General features: G+C 55.0%; 1 protein-coding gene across 1 annotated transcript in view; it reads right to left on the bottom strand.

The window, feature by feature from the left end:
• Positions 1-20,909, bottom strand: part of TRABD2B (TraB domain containing 2B) — a 211,729-nt gene that overhangs the window by 16,793 nt on the left and 174,027 nt on the right. Inside the window, exon 4 of the mRNA XM_031465080.2 lies at positions 14,411-14,585. Within this exon, the coding sequence (XP_031320940.1) occupies positions 14,411-14,585 (175 nt within the window). The remainder of the gene's footprint in view (positions 1-14,410; positions 14,586-20,909) is intronic.

Below are 20,909 nucleotides of genomic sequence, written 5' to 3'. Positions count from 1 at the left end.
AGGTGTTAGATTCTGGGGAAGGAGACAGTAACAGAGCCCCACTGACTGCAGGATCCAGCAGACGGTGGCAGTGGCATGGGGAGGGTGGGTACAGACACAGAACTGAATCCTGCCAAGGAGGCCTTGCTGGTTGTGTGTGGGAGGGTCTCCATCTCACCCTCTACCCACTAACCAAACATTCATGATGCACCTGCTCTGTGGCCAGCCCTGGGCTGGACACCGAGAAGACAGAAATGAATCCTTTGGTCCACAGCCTCAGGCGAGGCCAGGCATGGTCTTGTGGCAGGACTCAGGCTCGAGGTCTGAGAACACAGTGGAGGCTCTCCCAGGATCCAGTTAGGGAGAGTCCTTGGGAGGCCCACGGACTGTGGAGGCAGTACCTGCTGGGAGCTAACCCCGCAGTGAGCCGCTTCTCGTCGCTGGGCCTCCGGCTCCCCACCTGTCCAGCGCCGGCAGAGTGCTGGCGGCCGCTGCGCTCTCAGCCCATGTGCCTGCCCTGCAGCCGCACTCACATGGGCTGTGTGCTCCCCTTCTGCTCACCACTCATCCCAGAGCCCGGGGGGGAGGACCCTGCGCTATTACTCTGATTGCCTGTGACGGGTGGTGACAGGTGGGAAGCCGGAAGGTCAGCATGTTGACAGCCCCAGGGAGGTCCAAGGAGCACAGAAGAAAGTGGGCGAGCTGTGGGGGAGCAGAGAGCCTCCGGCCCAGAAGATGCGAGGCTGGGGCCGCTCAGTGGCTAGAGCAGAGGGGCGGACCCTGTGGCCCCATGCTGGCCAGCCCTGCACACCTCTGGGCTGGTTTCACGACTCCCCAGCAAGTCCCCCACCCAACAGTCTCTCTCTCAGTGGCCTGCCACAGTCTCTGAAATCTGCAAAAGATCGCAGGCTTGAGCTGCAAGACTCAGACTAGAACCCACCACACTCACTCTGAGATCTTGCACTACGCCCAGATGCTCTCAGTGCCTCCCTGTACAAGGGAAGGACTGGGCTGTGTGACGGGCTCCGGGCTCCCCTCACTCTCACTTTCATGTGGAAGGCATTCGTTTGACTCCAGATGCCCTCGTGAAAATGGACTCTCCCTCTCTCCTTTTCTCCACCTATTCATTGCATTTATCTGACGAGCACTGAGTGCATATCCAGTGCTGGACAGTGGCGAACACGTGCCTGTTCCAGGCACTCATGATCTCCAGAATCAAGGTCTTTTGATCAGGGTAGGTACTAGGCTGAGGGAAGCACATGAGATGGTGAGGGTGCACAGGACACCTCTAATCCAACCTGGGAGCAGGGCAGACTTCCTGGAGAAGGCACTGTTAGCTGAGGGATGCGATCAGTGTTAGCTGGGTGAGGATGAGAGTGACGCTGCCCTTGGAGAGGTTCCGGGGGAATCCCATGTGCAAAGACTAGGAGGTCAGTGAGGCTCACTTGGGAAGCCAACTGCAGAAGACACACAGATAACACCCTCTCAGCCCTGGCCATGACTCAGTGCTGTTGAGGCTCCTGCCAAAGCTGTGAGTCTCCTGTATGTGATCTGGAACCATCAGTTGCCTCAGTTTCCCTGTGTGTCAAATGGGCCTGGATATCTGCAGTCGCCTCCTTGGGGAGGCTGTAAAGTCCTAATGAGGCAGGAGAGGTGAATGTCCTTTGGAAAAGCCCAGTGTACACTCTTGAGTGATGGGCTAAGCCAGTCCCTGGCTGGGCCACAGAGTCAGCCCCACTCTTGCCCACCCCCAAGCATGATCAAACTGAAAGGGGGACCAGGCGTGGTGGCCTCCAGTGCACAGGCTGCAGGAACTCCCTGCCAGCAGCTCTTGGAATGCCCTCCTGGCAGCCAAGGCAATTCCTTCCCAGCCTCCATGGAGACCCATTTAAAGACAGGGGCCTCCAGGCCCAGCAGTGGTCCCTGCAGAGGATTTCAAGAGCTGCAGGGAAAGCAGGCCACCTCAGGCTGCACTCGAGCAGCACAAATATTTCCTGATGGCTGTGTGGCCACTCTAAAAGGAGCATTCCTGGAGCTGGTGGTAGGGGCATTCGGAGGGGCCCGAGCCTTACGGGATGCTGGCCAGGCCCTGTGCACTGCCTGGCAACGTTTCAGTGTCTGGTCTGCACCCCATCTGGTTCCTCCACCTCAGCGGTTCCAGATCCTTACTATGTATTTTAAGACCCTAAACAGCAGACTTTAGATACTTTGAAAAGTAGGAAGCAATCGGCCTTGGGTTTTTTTTTCAAATTCCTATCGCCTCCTCTAAGCCACCAGCACCTTCACCTCCTTCCTTCCAGGGCAGGGAGGTGTCCTTCCCCTGCAGGGGCAGCTCCTGACACAGCTCCAGGAAGCCCCCTCCCATGTGGCTCCTGCCCCAAGACTGTATGGAGCAGAGCAAGCGGTAACTCCCACACCCTGGTTCCCATCCTCACCCTCTTTGGGGCTGGTTTTCATAGGACCCTGTATTCTGTCTTGTTTTCTTCACACTCCTCTCACTGCTGCCTGTCCTTCCTCCTGGTGGCTCCTCCTTCCCCTCCCCAATAAATGTGGGCACCCTGGGAACCCTGTCCACAGACCTCTTTTCCCTCTCTATTTGCAATTCGTGGACAAATCATGGACAAATCATCCACCCATACAGCTTCAGTCAGCACACAATGCTGACCACTCTGGACCCCCTGCCCTAGCCCGGACCCATCTGTCCAGTGGCCTCCTGGGTGTCTCCATCCAACATCCTCCAGAGCCTCAGCCTCCTCCCTGGGATGTGTCTCAGCCAAGCCTCGCTCTCCAAGTCAGACAGGCCTGTCTTCACTCTTCCTTCTCCCTCCTCGTCCTCATCCAATCAGTCACCAGAGTCCCCAGGATCTCACCTCCTAACACTGCTTGACCCTGGCCCAGGTCACCATCACCTTCTGCCTGAATCACCACAGACAGCATCCTCCTTGCCCTCTCCTGCTCACCCTCCTCACTGCGGCTGGAGTGGTCTCCCCACACCCCAGAGCTGCCTCTGTCAGAACGTGTTCCCAACCAGCCACGTGAGGGGAGACCGAGAGCTTTTCAAGGGCAGGGGCCATGTCTGATTCATCTTTGTCCCCAGGGTTAAGCCCAAGTCTGGCACATGGTGGTGGCTCTGTGAATGTTTGCTGAATGAATGAAGGACAGTATCTGTTACTCCGTATCCTTTCCATGATCTCATCGTATCCCCAGGAGACCCGAGCTCATGGACCCCTCCCCTCGAAGCCCAGCCCAGCCCCGTGGTGATGATCTTGCAGATTCCACCAGTCCTGGGAGCTTGGCTCTCAGAGCAGCTCCGGAGTCAGGGCCCGGTGCACGTTGTCCCCAAGGGCTGGCGGACAGGGCTTGGGCTTGCCTCCAAGGTCACAAATCCTGAAAAAGGCACCACACCCATCCTGGAACCTGCAGGGAAGGTGTGGAAAGTTTCCAGAGGGGCCCCACAGTGCTGGGGCTTAGCCTGTGTGGCTTGCCCAGGCTCTCGGGGTCTCCTGGCCACTGCTCAGCAGCTCCCTCCAGCGCTGACAGCTGTTCTCTGGCCAGCTCTCTGCAGGAAGACATGTCCCATTTCATCTGCTGAGGCTGCATAGATGAGGAAAGGAGGCAAGAGAGGGAAGATGAGGGGTAGGCACACAGAGCCCCGAGACAAACAGTTGGGGGAGAGACACACAGAGAGGGGAGAGACACTCACAGAGACAGACAGGCAGAAGAAAAGCCCCAGAACACAAGGAGACAGAAGGAGGAGAGGAGGGAGGAGAGAGGGGCTGGAAGACAGACTATAACAGACATACAGAGACACAGAGACAACAGTAGGGAAGGATAGAAAAGGAGAGACATCGGGACAGAGAGAAAAAGATAGAAAGAGACAGGACAGGGCAAAGAGATGCAGAGATGGAGAGAGAGGGAGAAAGAGGAGAAAGAGAACCCAGAAATGAAAACAAATGGCAGGGTGGAAGACAGGCTGGTACACTGAAGACATCAGGGAAGGCTTCCTGGAGGAGGGGTCCATGGAGTCAGGACTCCCAGGATGGGTGGATTCAAACAGAGCTACAGGCGAGGACAGGCAAGGGGAGGAGCAAGGGCCTGGGGGAGGACTATAGGCTTTACAAATGGTGGGGCTGATTTGATGGTTGTCTCCCCTGACCCCACAAGCCAGAGTGCCCCTTAAAGGACATCCTCTACAGGCAGGGAAGGCGTCCTGCTCTGAGTGGGCACAGCTCCATGATGCTTCAGTGCAGAGACAAAGGTTCCCCTTCTTCCAGGCACAAGCAGGCCTGTGCCAGGGCACCAGGCTCCCTGAACTGAGCATAGGCTGGGTCTAGCCCCTACCTGTCAGCTGGGCACAGTCTGACACCCTCCATTTACACTCTGACATGAAAGACAGGTAGGACAGAGCTAAACTTCCTTTCCTGAGGTTAGGACAGAAAACCTGGCTCAACAGACAACCAGCTGTGTGACCTCAGGCAGTTTTCTTCTCTCTGCACCTCAGTTTCCCCATCTGGTCTCATGGATCCTCCCACCTCTACGAGTCCATGATTTGATGACCTGAACACAAACTCCTCCTCAGCGAGTCTCCTAGGCACATGATGCTTCTCATTTCATCCTCACAGCAGTCTTTCCAGGTACCCCCTGTTTACAGATAAGGGAACGGGAGCCCAGCAAGGAGATGAAGCTTGCTCAAGGTCACACAGCCAGTAAAAGGCAAAGCTCGGGCTTCCACCCAGAGTTCTAGTTCCACCCAATGCCCTAGGTCACTGCACAGCCAATACACCCACTCGGAAGCACTGGTGGCCATGAAGGGTCCCAAGTTCATGTTTTGGGGCAGGGAATTGTCAGAAACCTGTGTCCCTTCCAGGGTTCAGGAGATCGGAGAGGAAAGTGTGTGAGTGTTCGGCACGAAGAATATGCCAATTAACAGGGTAATTTCAAGACAGTGTTGGGGGGCCGGGCAGAGGGGAGGAGGGGAGAACCAGATGTTCCCACAAAGGCTCCAAAGTAACACGGGCTCCCCTCAGCCAACACACATGTTTTCTCTCCAGTGAGCCCAACAAGTTTCCAGTTTTCTCTTCCTGGAAGAGGAGCCCAAGCCCATATTTATGTTCCGTCTGAAATTAATGCAAGGGAAACTTTCAAGTGCTAATCTAGCTGCCAGGTCAGCCACCGGATATCAATCAACAGTGGTGTTTGTTTTCCCGAGAAAGTGTGACAGGAGGGTTAGACAGATGGACCTGGGGATGGATGGACAACTGGGGGTAACTTGGGGCTTCGAATCTCCCGAGGAGGGTCCACCTGGGAAATCGGCAGAACCGAGCTTGCTTTCTGCCACTCTGCTGGCCAGGCAGGGCTGGGCTGGGGCCTCTTCAGTTCAGCAGGGACTGATACAACATCTCCCCTGGACCCAGTCCTGTGCCAGGAGCTGAGACGCATGGTCCCACCTTGAAGGAGGTCACAGTGTGGAGGGGAGACAGGCACACAAATGATCACTGGGCAGTGAGGAGGGACACTGGGGGCAACAGGGCTGAAGTCTGGGACACAGATGCGGCGCTGAGCCTCAGGGGAGCTGGAGGGAGGGAAGAGGAGGGGCCTTCCGACAGAGGGCACAGCACGTGCGTGAGCACAAAAGGGAAAAGGGTGTGGGTGTGCGGGCCACCACCAGTAGTTCTGGGTTGTTGAAATACACTGTGAAAGGGGAGGTGGCAATGGTGAGGGTTGGGGCAGGGGGGGACAAGATATTGGATCCTGAATTGCCATAAGACAAGACTAAGGGGGCAGGTTTCAGCTGGGCCCAAAGAACACTCTCCCAGGCAACTCTCTGGCTCTGTAAGGGAGTGAGTGCCCCATCCCTGGAGGTGTGAAAGTAGAGCATCCATGAGCGCTTGTCAGGCCTGCACAGAGGGGATCCTGTCACCTTCTGGGGACCTGGCCATGCCTGGGTGGCATGTGATTCTGCCCCCTTTACCATCTGTTCCTTTCTGGAGGCTGCTAGAACCCAGAACGGCACAAACGAAAGACCCCCGACACTTCAGCTGGTCAGCTCAGGTCTGCTGTTGATGATGCCAAAATGGATACAAACGCCAAGAAAAGCACCCCCTCCCGGCACTGAGGCAGTACCCAACACTTTGGTTTGTTTCCTCACATGACCGCACAGCAATCCTGCTGAGCCATAGATCTCGCCCAGGGCTGCGCAGGCAGGAGGGGGCAGAGCTGGGGTTGCCTGAGCTCACACACGGCTCAGTGTGCCCATTCAACGAGCTGCCGAAGCCGGGCTCTCTGGGCACAGGGCAGGCTCCGTCCAGGACCTCTGACATCTGTCTGACAGCTCCTCAGTTTGTGTACTTCCTCTTAGAAGTACACCCCCCATCTCTCACCAGGCCCGTCCCTCTGAGCCAACCCTCTCGGTTCTTCTAAAATCCCCAGGGTGTGAGTCTTTCAGTTCCTTTGGGCCAGATCCTCTTTCAATCACTACCTGGTGTAGAGGTGAGGAAGCCTCCTCCTGGGCCCTGCCCCTGTGCACGGTGAGGACAGGAGCCCCACGGGCTCTGAGGAACATGCCCCCTAAAGGCCTGGAGCGGGCAGTGTTCCTCCACCAGCCCTTGCTGGGACCTCCTATGTGCCAGGCATGTGCCAGGCCCCAGGACCCTGAGATAAGTCAGACATGGTGCCCTTTCCTCCTGGGGCCCGACACCACCCTCGGCCCAGGCAGTGACTGTGCAGAGTGATTTGAGTTTAGCACGAGGTACTGTGGGGACAGCCCCAGAGACGGAGCCTGTGATGGGTTCTGTGAACTGCAGGGGGCATAGTTACCACTTTTTACAACACCTGGAGGCTCCTTTCCTAGAATGTCAGCATCCAGCATCCCAGGAGAGGGCCCTGCTGGCCAACCACGTGGGCAGGGACAGGGCCCACTGCTCGGGAGCCTCACTATCCCTTGGTGCTGAGACAGGCTGTGTCTCCCTGCAGGGCACCAGCTGGGTCTCAGAGGTCCGAGCACTTCTGCCCCATTCCCCTGGAAAGCCCTGCTCTCCACTGGGTGGGAGTCCTGTTCTTGGAGGACTGTGTGCTCTGAAATAATCATGACGACGTAAGAGCTCCCTCTTATTGAGTGACGGTGCTGTACCAGGCCTGAGCTGCACAAGTGCCATCTACTGACACGAGGCTCATCTTATAGAAGGACTCTGAGGGCTGAGAGAAGCCAAGTACCCAGTCTGCCCAGGCTCCTTCCTGCTAGGAGAGGCACTGGATTTCTCACTCAGGCAGCTGAGGCCCCGCAGCCCACGCTCTTCATCCAGGATGCTCTGCTCCCCCGGCCTTTCCCACACCCCAGCAAGAGTGCTGAGTCCCGAGCTGACGTGGAATGTGCCCCCGGGCTCACTGACTGACGCCAGCCTGAGATATGGGCCCTCTGTTCTTCTCGACTCGACCCTGTTCCAGAGGACAGAGTTGGTTCCAGTTAGGGACAGGCTAGCAGATGGGATGCTCCTCTGGCTGGCTGGATGCTTTGGGCTGAAACAGGAAGGGTGACTCTGGCCAAGGATCGCAGCCCGGAGCAGGCGTGCCAGCTACCAGATGTGTACATGGTGGGGCGGCAGGGCCTTTTGAAACACCGTTGGAAACTCTGAAACCCTTCTAGACTCTATGACCTCATGTTCCCACATGGGGCGTGTGGCAGGCCATGGGTGTTTGCCTGGGAGGAGAGGAAGCGGCTAGGCGTGTGCTATTTGCTGGGTGCCTGGTTTCTAGGACTACCAGGGCCCTGCAGGGGCCACGGCTGCTCTTCTGTGTTCAGCCATGAGCTCTGAGGGGCTTCTGTTCCTGAGGCCACTGAGGGGAGAACCAAAGTGGGAAGGAGATGGGTGTGGGTCCCTGAGGACTGTGGGGATGGGAGAGAAACTGGAAGGCAGTTGGACAAGCATTGGGGAAATTCCAACTGGTTCTCACCTCCTCCAGGAAGCTTTCTCTGACTTACCTTCCCTCCTAAACTATGAGCCGACAAATGTGCTCAGCATGAGCAGGGCTGTGATAGGGAAATCCTCTGGGACAATGGGAGCCCAGAGATGAGGTCGTGGAAGGCCCAGTCAGGAGATGGGAAGGGCAGTCTCAGGAGAACAGAGGGCCCAAATAGCAGCTGGATGGTTCTCTGAGGGAGACTGGTCATCAGGAAGAACGGCTTAGTCAGTGTTGGCCATTGTTTCACTCCAGTTCTAGGATTCTCTCACTTCCCATCTGCACCTCGATTTACCCATCTGCCAAATGGAATAATAAATATCATCCTGCCTCCCCCAAGAAGCACTGAGAATGTGAAAGTCCTGTGAGTTGATGGGTATGGGTGGTCTTCAAGCATGATGGTGCCCACTCTCCAAGGAGCAATTGCTGTTGTTACTAATTTTAAAATGTTACCCGTGTTTGGCGTGCCAGGCTTCTATCTCTCCTTTCTCTCAAGCCTGGGGCTTCATTATGAATCAACTTTTGTGTCCCAGCCCCAGAGGCGTGCTCCCAATTACGGGTCGGAGCAGTCCTGCATGGAGGGATTTCCAGGCTCTGGAAGGTTCTTAGCTCCATATTCCACCCAAGGAATCCAAGAGCAGTTGACGCAAACTCTGCTAGAGTGTTAGGATGCTATGGTGACGAGAGATTGGGAGATCAGGACAGCACAGTCGTAGAATGATAGGCTGTTAAAGTTAAAGGACTTTGGGAGGGTCAGAAGTTAGAATTATATTCAGGTGGTAGCATGCTAGGGTTACAGAATACATGGTAAGCACTGGCTCTCAGAGTTCAAAATGAACGAGCCCTTCAGGTTGACTGCTCTGCCCTTGAGTCTGGCATCCAAGACGGCTGAACAAGGAAACACATCCTGAGAAAGCCCCAGTTCCCTGGAGCTAGGGACAAAATTGAAGCCTTTTTCTAGTGCCTGGGACTGAGACCTCCTGTCCCTCCACCCCAGAGGCTTGGGGCCCAGGAGATACCAAGTGACTGAATGGAATGTACTTGGTTCTCGGTGATCTGGTCTAGGATGTCTTTACAGAACATCTCCTAGGTGTTGGCAATTCTTCTGAGATATGGGCCCTGCCCTCGAGTAGTGGGACGCTCATTGAGCAGGGGTTGCTAGGACAAAATCAGGAGATGGGGGACAGCATCTACACTTACACCCTAGCTGTTCAGTGTTGCTGTAGAGAATATTACAACCTGTGACTTGGGACCACTGTAGGGTCACAGGCCCTCAACTACCAGTCAGCATGGCCTATGTTCCCAGTGATCAGAGCAGATATGGGGCAGTCATGTGGCCAAATCCTGGCCGACAGCAGAAATTGCTAATCAATCAGGACCTCTTCTCTGCTGAGCTCCGATGTGGTATTGACATCCTTTACACCACCACACTCCAGGCAGCCATATCAATCCATCACAGTTGGCCCATGAGGTGAAATTCATTTACCTTCCTGTCCTATGTCAATTCTTGTAGCCAATCTCTCTTGAATTTATGTCAAATGTTTTCCTCTCTTCAAACCAAGAACCCCCCTTCTTCTCCACCTTCCTCCTCTTTCTCTGCACATGACTTCAACTTCTACTTCCTAGAGAGGAGCTCTGATTAGAAACCATCAGATCACCTTTCCACGACCAAATTACCTGTCTGCCAGCCTCCTCCCTCCTCCAATTACAGGTGAGGCAGTGCCCTTCTCTATCAGGCCAAATCCTCTGCCTGAGCTCTGGCCACCACCTTTCCTGCTTCTTGGAACCTGGGGCTAGTAACTTCCAATTTCTCTCCTGTATCATCAGCCTCACCTCTCCACTGTCCACTTCTCATCATGGTTTAAGCATGCTCAGTTCTCTTTTATCTTAAGACAAGGTGGGTGGATGGGGGGAACAACATGGTTACTGACTTTTAATTTTGCCAAGTAAGGCCATTTGTCTTATAACACCATCATTTTTTTTTAAAGCAAAAGATATTTAACTTCAAATACAGTAGAAAGGAGATAATTTCAGAATATAAGCCTGTAAACTGAATAAATGTCACTAATTAAAAATTCACTACCTTGTACTTATTTCTCTCAGTTATCTATAGACCAGAGGAAATCCGAAGATATGCTTCAGATCTTTCAGGACCCTCAGCCTCAGCTTGTCCACCTGCATGGGCCTGGCAGTCAGGGATCAGCCCTCCCTTCCCCCTGGGCCAGCACACCCCTCCCTGGCAGCAGCCTGGCTCCTTCCAGAACATCTGGGTTTGCACCCTGGCCACAGACACCTCCCAGAGAGGCAGGGGTCCCCAGATGTCATCCAGGCCTGCTCAGAGTTGTCACACACATCTACACCCCCACTGGCCCTGAACCTGTTAAAAACTTCCAGACTGCACCTGGATACACAAACGTGACGGACACTGAAGGAGGGTGTTCTGCGGAATGCACCAGCTACAAAGACACTTTGCCAGAAAATCACCAGCCTTTCCACAGTATACAGCAAGGGCACCACGTACCGGGGAAACGGCCAGGGCTGGGACCCAGGGGGCCGGGATTCAAGCTGGAAGGCTGCCTGCATGACCTGAGGAAGCCATTCATCTTTGCTGGGCCTTAGTTTCCACCTGCAATATGAGTATAATAAAACTCATCTTGTGGTGTTATTGTGAAGATCAGAGGTAATGTAATCTAAGAGCCTGGAGTGGTGGCCGGTGCACAGTAGGGTCTTTATCATAAGGATCTGTCCACCACGGTGGAGAGTTTAAGGATATTATCTAAAGCATCTAGCATAGTCTGACGAGGCAGGTGTATTATCCCCATTTTACAAATGCGAGACTGAGGTCCTTGGAGGTGAGCTGGCTTTCCCAGGCTCTCTGAGTTAACAGTGGTGGAGGCCTGCTTCACACCCAGCCTTCCTGACTCCAGCGTTCAGATCCTTTGTATCAAATCCCCCTGTGGGGCAGCACAGAGGAGGGGCCAGTAGGCCTACAGCACTGGAAATCTCAGTCCGTGCATGTGGGCTCTCAGGAAGGGATTCTGGAGCAGGGGTGGGTTGGGGAAGGGTCTGCCTAGGCACTGGGGGGCCAGGCAGGTGGAGGCTCTTTCTCTCACTCACCGGCCTGCTGTAGAAGGGCAGAACCTCAGAAGAGGCCTGGCTCAGACACCTGGCAAGGCTGGGCTGGGGGTGACCAGGTGTCTTATCATTACATTTTTGTTTCCTAAGCTATTTCCTAGAGACACCCACGAAACTGGATCTGAGAGGCCTGGACTAGATCAAGAGCAGTCACATGTTTGGGGGGTGGCGAGGTGGATTTCCAGTGGCACAGACCTCCCCTCCCTCCCGCAGCCTTGTGGGCCCTGTGCCTTCTTTGAGGACGAGACGGGGGATGGGTAATGAGAGCCGGCTGACTCAGGTGCCCAGTGCCCATTGGTCTGGGAGGCCCAAGATGGAACAGACACGCAGACAGGAGCCTGTGCGTGGAGCAGGTGTGTCTGCAGATCGTATACCACCAAGGAGCGCTTGGCCCGGCCCTGCCCTCGCACCCTCAGCCTGCCATAGGATGTGGGATTTGGGAGCTCCGTGGCCATAAGGATGCAACGAGGCAGGCGTGCACTTCTCCTGCCACAAGCTGTGTGTGGCCACATTACGTGCCGACCCACTGGCTGTCACAGGTCTGGTCAGCTGGCTCCCTCACTGCATGTGAGAATGGAGCCCCTGACCACAGCTCCGGGCTTGGGGTCCAGTCCTGGCTCTGCCTCTGGCTTGCCATGAGCTTCGCCCATGTCCTGGCCTCTGCGGACTGCTGTCTGCCCATGGCTATAATGAGGTGGGCAGGCTCAAGCTTGGAGGCTGCGTCCAGCTTTGACAGTCTTGGGTCGAGGGTGGATTTGCAGAGCAGAGTAGGCCATTTGCTCCAGGTGTGGCTGAGCCAAAAGTGGTAGCTGCCGGCAAGATCTGCCCATGACCCTGGGCCTGTTATATAGGACAGAGGGTCTCCAAGAGCCGAGCGGGGCTCCCATTGCCCTGACTTCACTGCTGGCCTGTCCTAAGCTCACCAGGCCCAGGAGACCAGGATGGGAGGATCTGGTCAACATTCATTCATCTGTGCGTTCCTTCACTCATTCATTCTTTCATATACTCATCAAACTGGAAACCTATTAGAGGCTACTGAAAACACAGGGATGATTAAGTGGAGCCTGCCCTCCCAGAGTTCGGGGCAGGTGGAGGTGGGAGACAGATGCAGCACCATTCACCGGCTACACTGCAGAGAGCAGCCTAGCAGCAAGGAGAGGACTGGGGGCTGGAGGTGAGGGAGGCTTGGACCAGGACATTGATCGTGTGGATGGACAGGCTAGACAGATGTGAGGTCTTTTTGGTGGTCTGTCAAAATGACTGACTGAGGACCAGCTGGATCAGAGATGGGGAAGAAACTGGTGGTGGGTATGAGGCCCACATGCTGGCCTGGTGCCTGAGTGGACATCTGTGCCCCACAGTCTTGGGGTTTCAGTGCAGGTCTGCCCATGCCATTGTGATTTTCAGCTCTGGGCACTCCTGTTCCCACACCCACAGGAAAGAGCTGGTGTTAGCTGCCCCCAGCCCCTGGGTGACTGTGGTTCTGGGCCTGGGGCAGGTGGGGCAGGTGGGGCACGCAGAGTGCTGGGGCCCTTACCGGCCTCCCTCAGTGACTGGGCTCTCTAGCGGCTCCTCTTAGGCTGGAGGAGGAGTCTGGGGGCTAGCTGAGCTCAGAGTGTCTGCCCTTTTGTGGTCAGCTGCGGGCTGTTACAGCACGGGCTGCACTGCTCAGATGTCCATAGGACGGAGGACTGGGGAGGCTGCTGGGATGGTGAAGAGGGGGAGGGTGTGTTGGGAGCACTTACTTCTCTGCATGGTCCCCAAAGCCATCCTGCCCCATGCCAGGTCCCCAGCACGTGTCCTGCTTCTGCTGCCTCCTTCAAGAAGCTCCTTCCACCCCTACAGGCATCCCTCCCTTCTCAGAAATCTGAATAGCTCCTGGAACCATAGGAGGCCCAAGTGAGTCCTGGCTCTTTCTGCTCAGATGAATGAACTGAAGCTGCCAGAGGAGAAAGGACTTGCCAGAGGCCACATCAGGCCGTGGCATGGCTCCAACACGAGCCCAGAACTCTCCGTCCAGCAGTAGGTGTGGCCTTAAAGAGGCTGTCCCAGAGGCCCTGTGTTTCTGAGGCCCTTCCATGTGACTCTCCTGTGCTGAGGGCGGCAGGGGAGGGAAGACAGGTGCAGACACGTGAAAGCTGGCTCTTGCCCTTGAGGTATTTGGGGTTGAATGGCTAGGGGCAGATGGGGCAGATCTCAAACAGTGGACGCGCCCCATTATGAATCAGGACAGCCATACAGGACCTTCTGCGTAGACAGCGTGCTCGACTTGATCCAACTCAACCTGATGCAGGCAGACACTGTGTGGGTAAGGGGCCAGGGGTCGGGGGGAGAGAGGGCAGTGGCAGTGAGTGCAACCCCCACCACCACCTTATTTAATTCTCACAAAACAGGAGGTGGATTCTTTCAGCCCAAATTGCAAGCAACATGAGCAAGAGATATGTTTATCATTGTAGCTCCAGAGCAAAAGCTGATTAATAAAGGAGGCAAATGCAATGTCTTGGTCCCAACGTGGACAGTGCTGTCACCAGTAGGGATGGCCCTGGAGGAAGGAAGAGGGTGAGGGAGAAGCAGTAGGAGAGAGAGAGGAGAGGAACAGGGAGAGAGACGCTAAGCAAGCCCCCTACCTGCGCATCTGGACTTCCCAGAGCCCCAGAGGAAGCACCAGACTCATGGTCCATGTGGTGATGATACAACTTGTATTAATTGTCACCATCATAATGATGACAATAGTTGTGGCTGCCATTTTGAGTTCCTACTATTAGTACCTACTATGTGGTACTAATCTTTGCAACTATCCTGTAAGGTAGGTCTTTACAATTCATCACATAGTTACTGTCATCAGTGCCCATGCATCGGAAAGGGACTTGAGTCTTTGAGAAGGTCCCCTGCTGAGGCCATGCAGCCCGGAGCAGGCTGGACTGGGATCTGGAGCCAAGACCGCGGGATGCCAAGGCCCGCCTTCTCCCCACTGGGCCACGAGGCCATTGCCGTCTTGGCCTTGGCTCCACGGGGTGGGCCCAAGGCTGAGCTGGACAATGGGAGCTGGCTCTCGTTCTGGGCCCTCAGCATGGCTTGCAGGGGTGTGAAGGGACCACAGAAGCTGTCCTGGCTTGGGCAGGGTTGCTGCCCTTGCCTGTGGAGACTTATCACAAAGGAACCCTTGACTGGAGGGAAGGGATCTGCTTCGGATCTCAGCTCTGCTGAACACTATGTGGCTTCTTCTGCTCATTCTAAGCCTCAACTTTGCCCTTTACAAAGTAGAGGTCAGGAGAGGGTCCAGCAAATCTCCCAGCCCTTAAGGATGCTGCAAATCATCCTTCCCCACTCAGGCCCAAACCTGCTCCGAAGGCAAAGAAGCAGATCTTGTCTTCGTTCTCCTGCAGAAGCGCCATGACCCTCTTCCCCATCCGCTCGTTCCTCTTGTAGATGAGCTCCTGGCGGAAGTAGCTGTCGATCTCCTGGGCTGTCACCTGTTCGTGCGGCGGGAGGGTGGTGTTGATAAAGTTGGGCAGCTGTAAAGGCAAGACAGGGACTGCCTTCAGTCCTTTCTGGAGCCAGGTGGGCTTCCAATAAACACACACCGCCCAGGGTGGGGCTGGGCAACTTACCTTTCTTAAGTTCCCACAGTGGGCTATATGTTTTGTGTTTTTTGTTGATTCCAAAATGCTTTGAGATGACTGTTATCTCAATTTTAAAAATAAAGAAAGAAGAGTGAAAAGTCCAGAGACAGGAACAGAGTCACACAGCTCACTAAACAGCGAGCCAGGATGGCAGCCCGGACACCGCCCCCTGCTATGCATCACTCCTGCGTCTCTGCCTGTTGGACCTCAGCCTCTGGACACGCAGGAAAGACCGCACTCAGCCAGTTCACAGCTCTCACTGCAGCACTGAGGCCGGTGCCGGCATGTACAGAAAATTTGGTTTAGCCTCAGGTGTGGAGGGTCAACTGAGCTGCCTGGTGTAGCAGAAAGGCTGACCTGGGCTTCAAGGCTCTATTGAGATGCTGTGTGACTTTGGACAAGTTACTTAACTTTTCTGAGTCCCGGTTTTCTCATCTGTAGGATGGGGAAAACTGTATTGTGGGGGATTACAGGAGATGATGGGTGCCGTTGTGGACAACTTTCAGCCCACCCCATCCTACAGAGGCAAGAGAAGGGGTCATAAACGTTGGTTTTCCCAGTGTATGAGCCCTAGTTGGCCACCTCCTGTTGCTACCGCTAACCCCCCATCCCCAGCTCCACCACTTCCCAGGATATAACCCAAACCCTTCCATCCCTTCTTAAAAACTTCAACTCCAGGACCAAGTCTTCCTCCCATAACGATGGCTTGTTCAACAACCTGGATTGTAACTGTCCATATTTCCTTGCTTTCTGCCCTATGTCCACACCCAGCTGTGTGCCCTGGGGCCAGCATCTCTGACATGTTCTTGAACTAGGCAGAGAGGTCCTTGAGTTCAGGAACAGCATCTTGGTCATTCCTGGGCCTCCGATGCCTGGCATAAAGTAGGTGTCCAGTACAGGTTTCTGGAGCCTTGAACATAAAGTGGTACTGTCCTTCCACACCACATCGCCTCCTCCTGTGTTCTTCCAGTGCCAACATGTTGTCTTTCTAACCTGGATAACCTGGATGGCAGGTCCAGGTGTTCTGGCGCTGTGGCCTCCAGCATGTGGGTGGGACTGGAAAGGAAGCCATGGGCCACCGAGGAAACTGAGGCAGCGAGAAAGAATGTACCCTCTCTTTCCCCACAACCCACCAGTGTCATTCTACCTTCCAAGCTGTTGCTCACTGGGCTTCCACCCGGTGCCCACCTTTCATCTCTTTGCCTTCACCAGCCCAGGGCCAGCACACAGGTTGGGCTGGTGGAGAGCCTGGCATGAGGGGGCTAACTTCCCACAGGTTTTAGCCCAGCCACATGGCCTCTAGAGCTACTGGCGAGTTGCCAACAACATTCTTTCTGAGGAAAACGGAGACATCAACAGAGGCTGAACTTCAAGGGACTCAAGGGAGGCTGGGCCATCTGATTCTGCTATCTGTTGGCCAAGGACAGTGCATTCCCCAGAGTGAGAGGGGTGGGGCTTCGCTGCCCCGCTCCTGGTCTGCTGTTCTGGGATGAACAGGACGATAATATGACCGGTGTGCCTCAAACCTGACAGTGCACAACCTGTGCAACTGTATGCAGCAGCCCTGACAGTGCCCAGTCAGGGCTGACACCAAGTTGGTGCTTGGAGACTGTCTGGTAAATGGATACATGAAGGAACAGAGTTCTTACTCCCTCCCCCAACCATGGGAAGCGATGTTTGGCAGCTCTGACAACACAGGCCGCACTCAGACTTGCTGCTGCTGCAGGAAACACAGCAGGTTTCTAAGTAAGGGGAGGGGCACAGGAGAAGTTATGACTGAGAGGGGCTATTTCTGGAAACCTGGCCCTCACAGGCACAGGCTTCTCTCCATTCCTTGGGTATGGAAGAGAACATGGGATGAGGTTGTACCAACAAATGAGTATTTACTCAATCAGTGAACGAATGAGTGCACGGGCTTGCAGGCAGTAGCTTGTGATGTAAGTCCTGAAGTCAGACAGCTGGGTCAGCTCGGGCTGGAATCCCTCTTTTGCCACGTACCAGCTGGGCGGCCTCTGTAACTCGCAAGTTACTTGGCCTCTCTGAGATTCAGTTTCCAAACTGGTCATATAGGGGTTATAAATGTTGTTGTAGGAATTAAACAAGATCAGTTTTGGAAAGTGCTTAGCACAGCGCCTGGCACAATGAAGTGTGGACTAAACACCAGCTTTGCACAACCAGCCTGGAGAGTGGAGCTGGCTCCACACCTTTCCCCTCTGACGGCAGAGGCTGCAGTGAAGGGTGGCCTTGGACAGAGTCAGAGATGGAGATGACAGAGAGATGGTGTTCAGAAGCATCAGAGAGCCATGAAGGCAGCATCTGGCTTCCCTCCCCTGCTTCCAAGGGTCCAGGCAGAGGCCTTCATCCTGGGACCTGTGAGGTGTCCAGTTCCCTAGTCCTCGGCTCCCTGACCATGAGTGTGCATTTGGAGATGAATCTCCACTCATTCCTTAGGGAGCTAAACAAAAAAATTAACAAGGACAAGAACCAGAAAGTTCAATGTCATAGCCATGAAGAAGCCGGGCTAGCCCCTTGGCTCCCTGGGCTGCCCAGCAGCTGGCTGACATTCTCTGCGTGTTTCATGCTGAAGGGCCCTGGATTGAGGCCAAGGATGAGGCCTAGGTTTGGGCCCAGCTGGATGGAAGCAAATTAATGATGTCATTAGGCTTGTTGGGAGCCTTAAATCTCCCACGACAAGTTCAAGTGCAGGACGCATGATAACATTTTAAAGGAGACACGTCAGGTCCCCAGAGCCCTAGAGTGATGGGTCCAAGATGGAGTGAGGAGAAGATGGACCAGGCAGAGCTGGAGCTGGGCTGTGGGGCTCCCCTGACCCCCAACCAGGACTGGGTCAGGTCTGGTGGTCAAGTGCTCAGGTCTGCTGATATCACGACCTCAGTGTCCTCCTATCCCTTTCCTTTACTCTGTCTATCCAAAGGACATCTTCTGAGAACTTCCATAGGTCCAGCCCTGTGTCTGGCTAGGAGGCCACAGAGTAACCTCAAATTGGGTCTGCTGCCCTGGATGAGGCTCACGGCCAGTGGGGATCAGAACACTGTGGGCGTGTGCTTTTAGAGGGAGGAGGCACCTAACAGGGTGACCACATGTCTTGGTTTGTCCAGGACAGTCCAGGTTCATGGCTAGGGTAGATTGCTCCATGCCTGTTAGTTATTCTGACTTAATTATATTTGACATTTCACTCTCAAAAGTGTCTGAGTATAGACGATAAATGTATATGGAAGGCTACATCTAATGCAGGCTGGGGGCACAGAGAAGGCTTCCCAGGGGAGGGGCCTGTGGATTACCCTGCTGATTTGGGGGCATTGACAGGCCTAGTGGCCGGAGAGCTGTGGGAGGCCAGGGCCTCAGCCATTTCTGAAGGTGGGATGGTGGGGAGATGAAGCAGAGCCGACCAAGAGTGAGTGAGGTGTGCCTGTCCTGTGTCCCCCAGTGGTATCCTCCTGGGCCCTGGATCTGTCAGCCCCGGCTTCCAGAGGCCACTCCAGCAGCCTCTGCACTGCATCCAGAGGCATTTTTCTGACCCCATCCCTCTCTGGCTTGAATACCTCAGAGTGTCCGCCCCTCAGTGAGCATTCTCACCACCCCCTCACCTCCATGAGCTGCCTACTGCTCTGCACATCATTCCCAGCACCCCCCACTTTCCTATGCCACCCCCTGCCCCCAGGCTGCTCGCTCTGCCTGCCAGCCCCTGCCTTCGTCCCCACCTGCAGACTCTGCTCTCAGGCCTAGCTCCAATACCACCTTCTCCCTGAAGCCTTCTCCACCTGCAGGCACTGACAGCACCCCTCCAGCTCTCCTGTCCTTCAAGGCCTCCAGCTGCAGACCCCTTCTCTGTTAGCATGTGAGCACTAGATTTAGCCTGGCTAGCCTGACACAGGGCTTGTCTGTGTCTGGGGGCAGGACTGCCTAGTCCCTCCCTTAAGGGCTAGACTCTGTCTGGGCACCCCTCGGTGCAGCCTGGGTTGCTCTTCTAATCTGGGTGGGCCGATCTACCTGTGCCCTCTGCCCTCCTTACGTACAGGCACTGCCAGGAGACCCCCGATGCAGTTCACCTGCTGGAGACATATCAGTAGTTCTGAACACAGGTTCAAAGAAAATCTGAACTTGTCATTCCTGAGGTCACTCCATTCTTCCCTCTCTCAGCTTAAAGTCTTGCCCTCCTCAGGCTGGATCCTGTCCAGTACACACCTCATCCCTCTCAGGCCATCTCAAGTGGCAACCCAGTCCCTCTCAGCCACACAGCTCCCTGGCTGCCCAGGGCTCACCAGCCTCTGCCCAGCAGAGGATGCAGGGTCAGGCTCCGTCACAGCGTAGACGGTTGGTGAAGCACCTGTGAGCCTCGTGCCCTCAGGGTTCTCCCTCTCTCCTCTACCAGTGAGAGTCAGAGCACTCAAAACCCGAGCCTCCTGTGGCAGGGCCTCTGGGTCCTTCCCCCCTCACTCTGCAATGCACTGAGCACAACACACACCTACATTCACCAATGTGGCATTGCTCATACTCGCTCTGTGCCAAACCCTGCACTGGGCACCAGGATGAGAGAGGGCAATGCACCCTTGTTCTCAGGGAGCTCAGGGTCTAGGGGGGCCCCTGACTATGCCTCTGGCCCAGAGTCTCGCCCCTCCTCCTGCTGTCTCTTTCCTCCAGCTCATTCGCATGGTTTCCTCTGTTGAAACATACTTTCACCTCCTGTCTGTGGCCAGTACAGGTTCTTCTCTGACCTCTCATCTCACAGGAATCTTTCCTTCTTTTCCTAGCCCTGTCCCAGTCCTACCCGCAAGCCCATCCAAATTCCTGCTCCTGCCACAGGCTCCAACAGCATCCTCTATTTTGCCTGGTAGCAAGGACCACACTTCGGTGCAATAGCTGGTTGAACCTCCCGTTTTCTCCTGTAAGACCATCAGCCCCACGAGGGCAGCTCTCTCTGGCTGTCCACCATATCCCTTTTCACAGCACTTGCCTGGCATTTATAAACTATTTCCTTCATTTGTCAAATATTTACCAAGTCCTGCTCTGGGCCAAGCACTGCTCTAGCCAATTATCAATGAATAAGACAGACCCAAATTCCAGCCCTCGGGAGTTTACGCTGCAGTGGGAAAGGACAGACTTAAAAAAATCACTGATCAATGAATCAAGATATGTGAGTACAAGAAGATGACAAAGGCTATGGGGAAAAGTGGAGCATAATAAAGGCAATGAGGTTGGGGAGCGAGGGTCAGGCTGTGATTCTAGATAGGGAAGTCAGGGCCCGCCTCACTGAGACGATGATACCTGAGTTAAGTCTTAAAGGTAGAGCGTGGGGAAACCTGGGGAAAGGCCTTCCTGGCTGAGGGAACAGCCTGTGCAAAGGCAAAGTGTGTGAGGGGGCTCATGTCGTGTGTGGGGGAGGCAGAGGATGTGGGGTTAGGGGTGGGGAATGACCACGGGGCCACACAGGCCATCATAGACACTCTGGCTTTATGAGAAAATAGGGAGCTGTTGCAGTGTCCTGTGAAGGGAAGTGGCCTGTTCTGACTAATTCATCTGCCTCTTGAGTGAATGGATAATCAAGCACTGGACACAGAAAGCACAGGGGGACCTAGAGGTGCCGGGAGAGAATCTACCTCCACCCAGGGTGTCAGGGGCTTTCTCAGAGGAGGTGACACTAGACCACGGCCGAGTGGGAGGCAACCAGGAGGGCGGGATACGAACAAAAGCAGAGCGGTGGCAAAGGGCAAGGTGTGCGGGGAAGCACTGCAGGTAGCAGCGGTCAGCAGAATGAGGTCCGTGTGGCCGGGACCCAAGCTGTCCGAGGACGTCGAGGATGTAGACGGAGGGTCTTGAAGGCCAGATAAAGAATCTTGGAATTTATCCTGAGGGCAATGGGAAGCCTGGTGGGGCCGTGCTCAGCTTCTCGGCTCCCAGCCAAGGTCTGTGCAGCCTGGGGATAACTCGGATCGAGGCAGAGTGTCCTGGGCTGGACTCAAGCTTTCCCTCCCTGGGCTTTAATCTCCCCAGATACTGGACTGAGCCTCACCGAGGCCTCTCTGTTCTTACAGGCTCAGCTTCCAGGGTCTAAGCCCCAGAGTCACATGTACCAGGCTCAAGCACTGCTCCTGACAACTTGATAACAACTAGTAAGTCATGGGCCCTGCAGCAGGTCTCTTCCCCTCCCTGAGCCTCAGTTTCCCCATCTGTAAAATGGGGATACCAACAGCTCCT

The sequence above is a fragment of the Camelus dromedarius genome, chromosome 14 (genome assembly GCF_036321535.1).
Source record: "Camelus dromedarius isolate mCamDro1 chromosome 14, mCamDro1.pat, whole genome shotgun sequence".
In the NCBI taxonomy this organism is placed as follows: Eukaryota; Metazoa; Chordata; class Mammalia; order Artiodactyla; family Camelidae; genus Camelus; species Camelus dromedarius.
The sequence above is the reverse complement of the archived record's forward strand: the minus strand, read 5'-3'. Positions and strand labels throughout refer to the sequence as shown.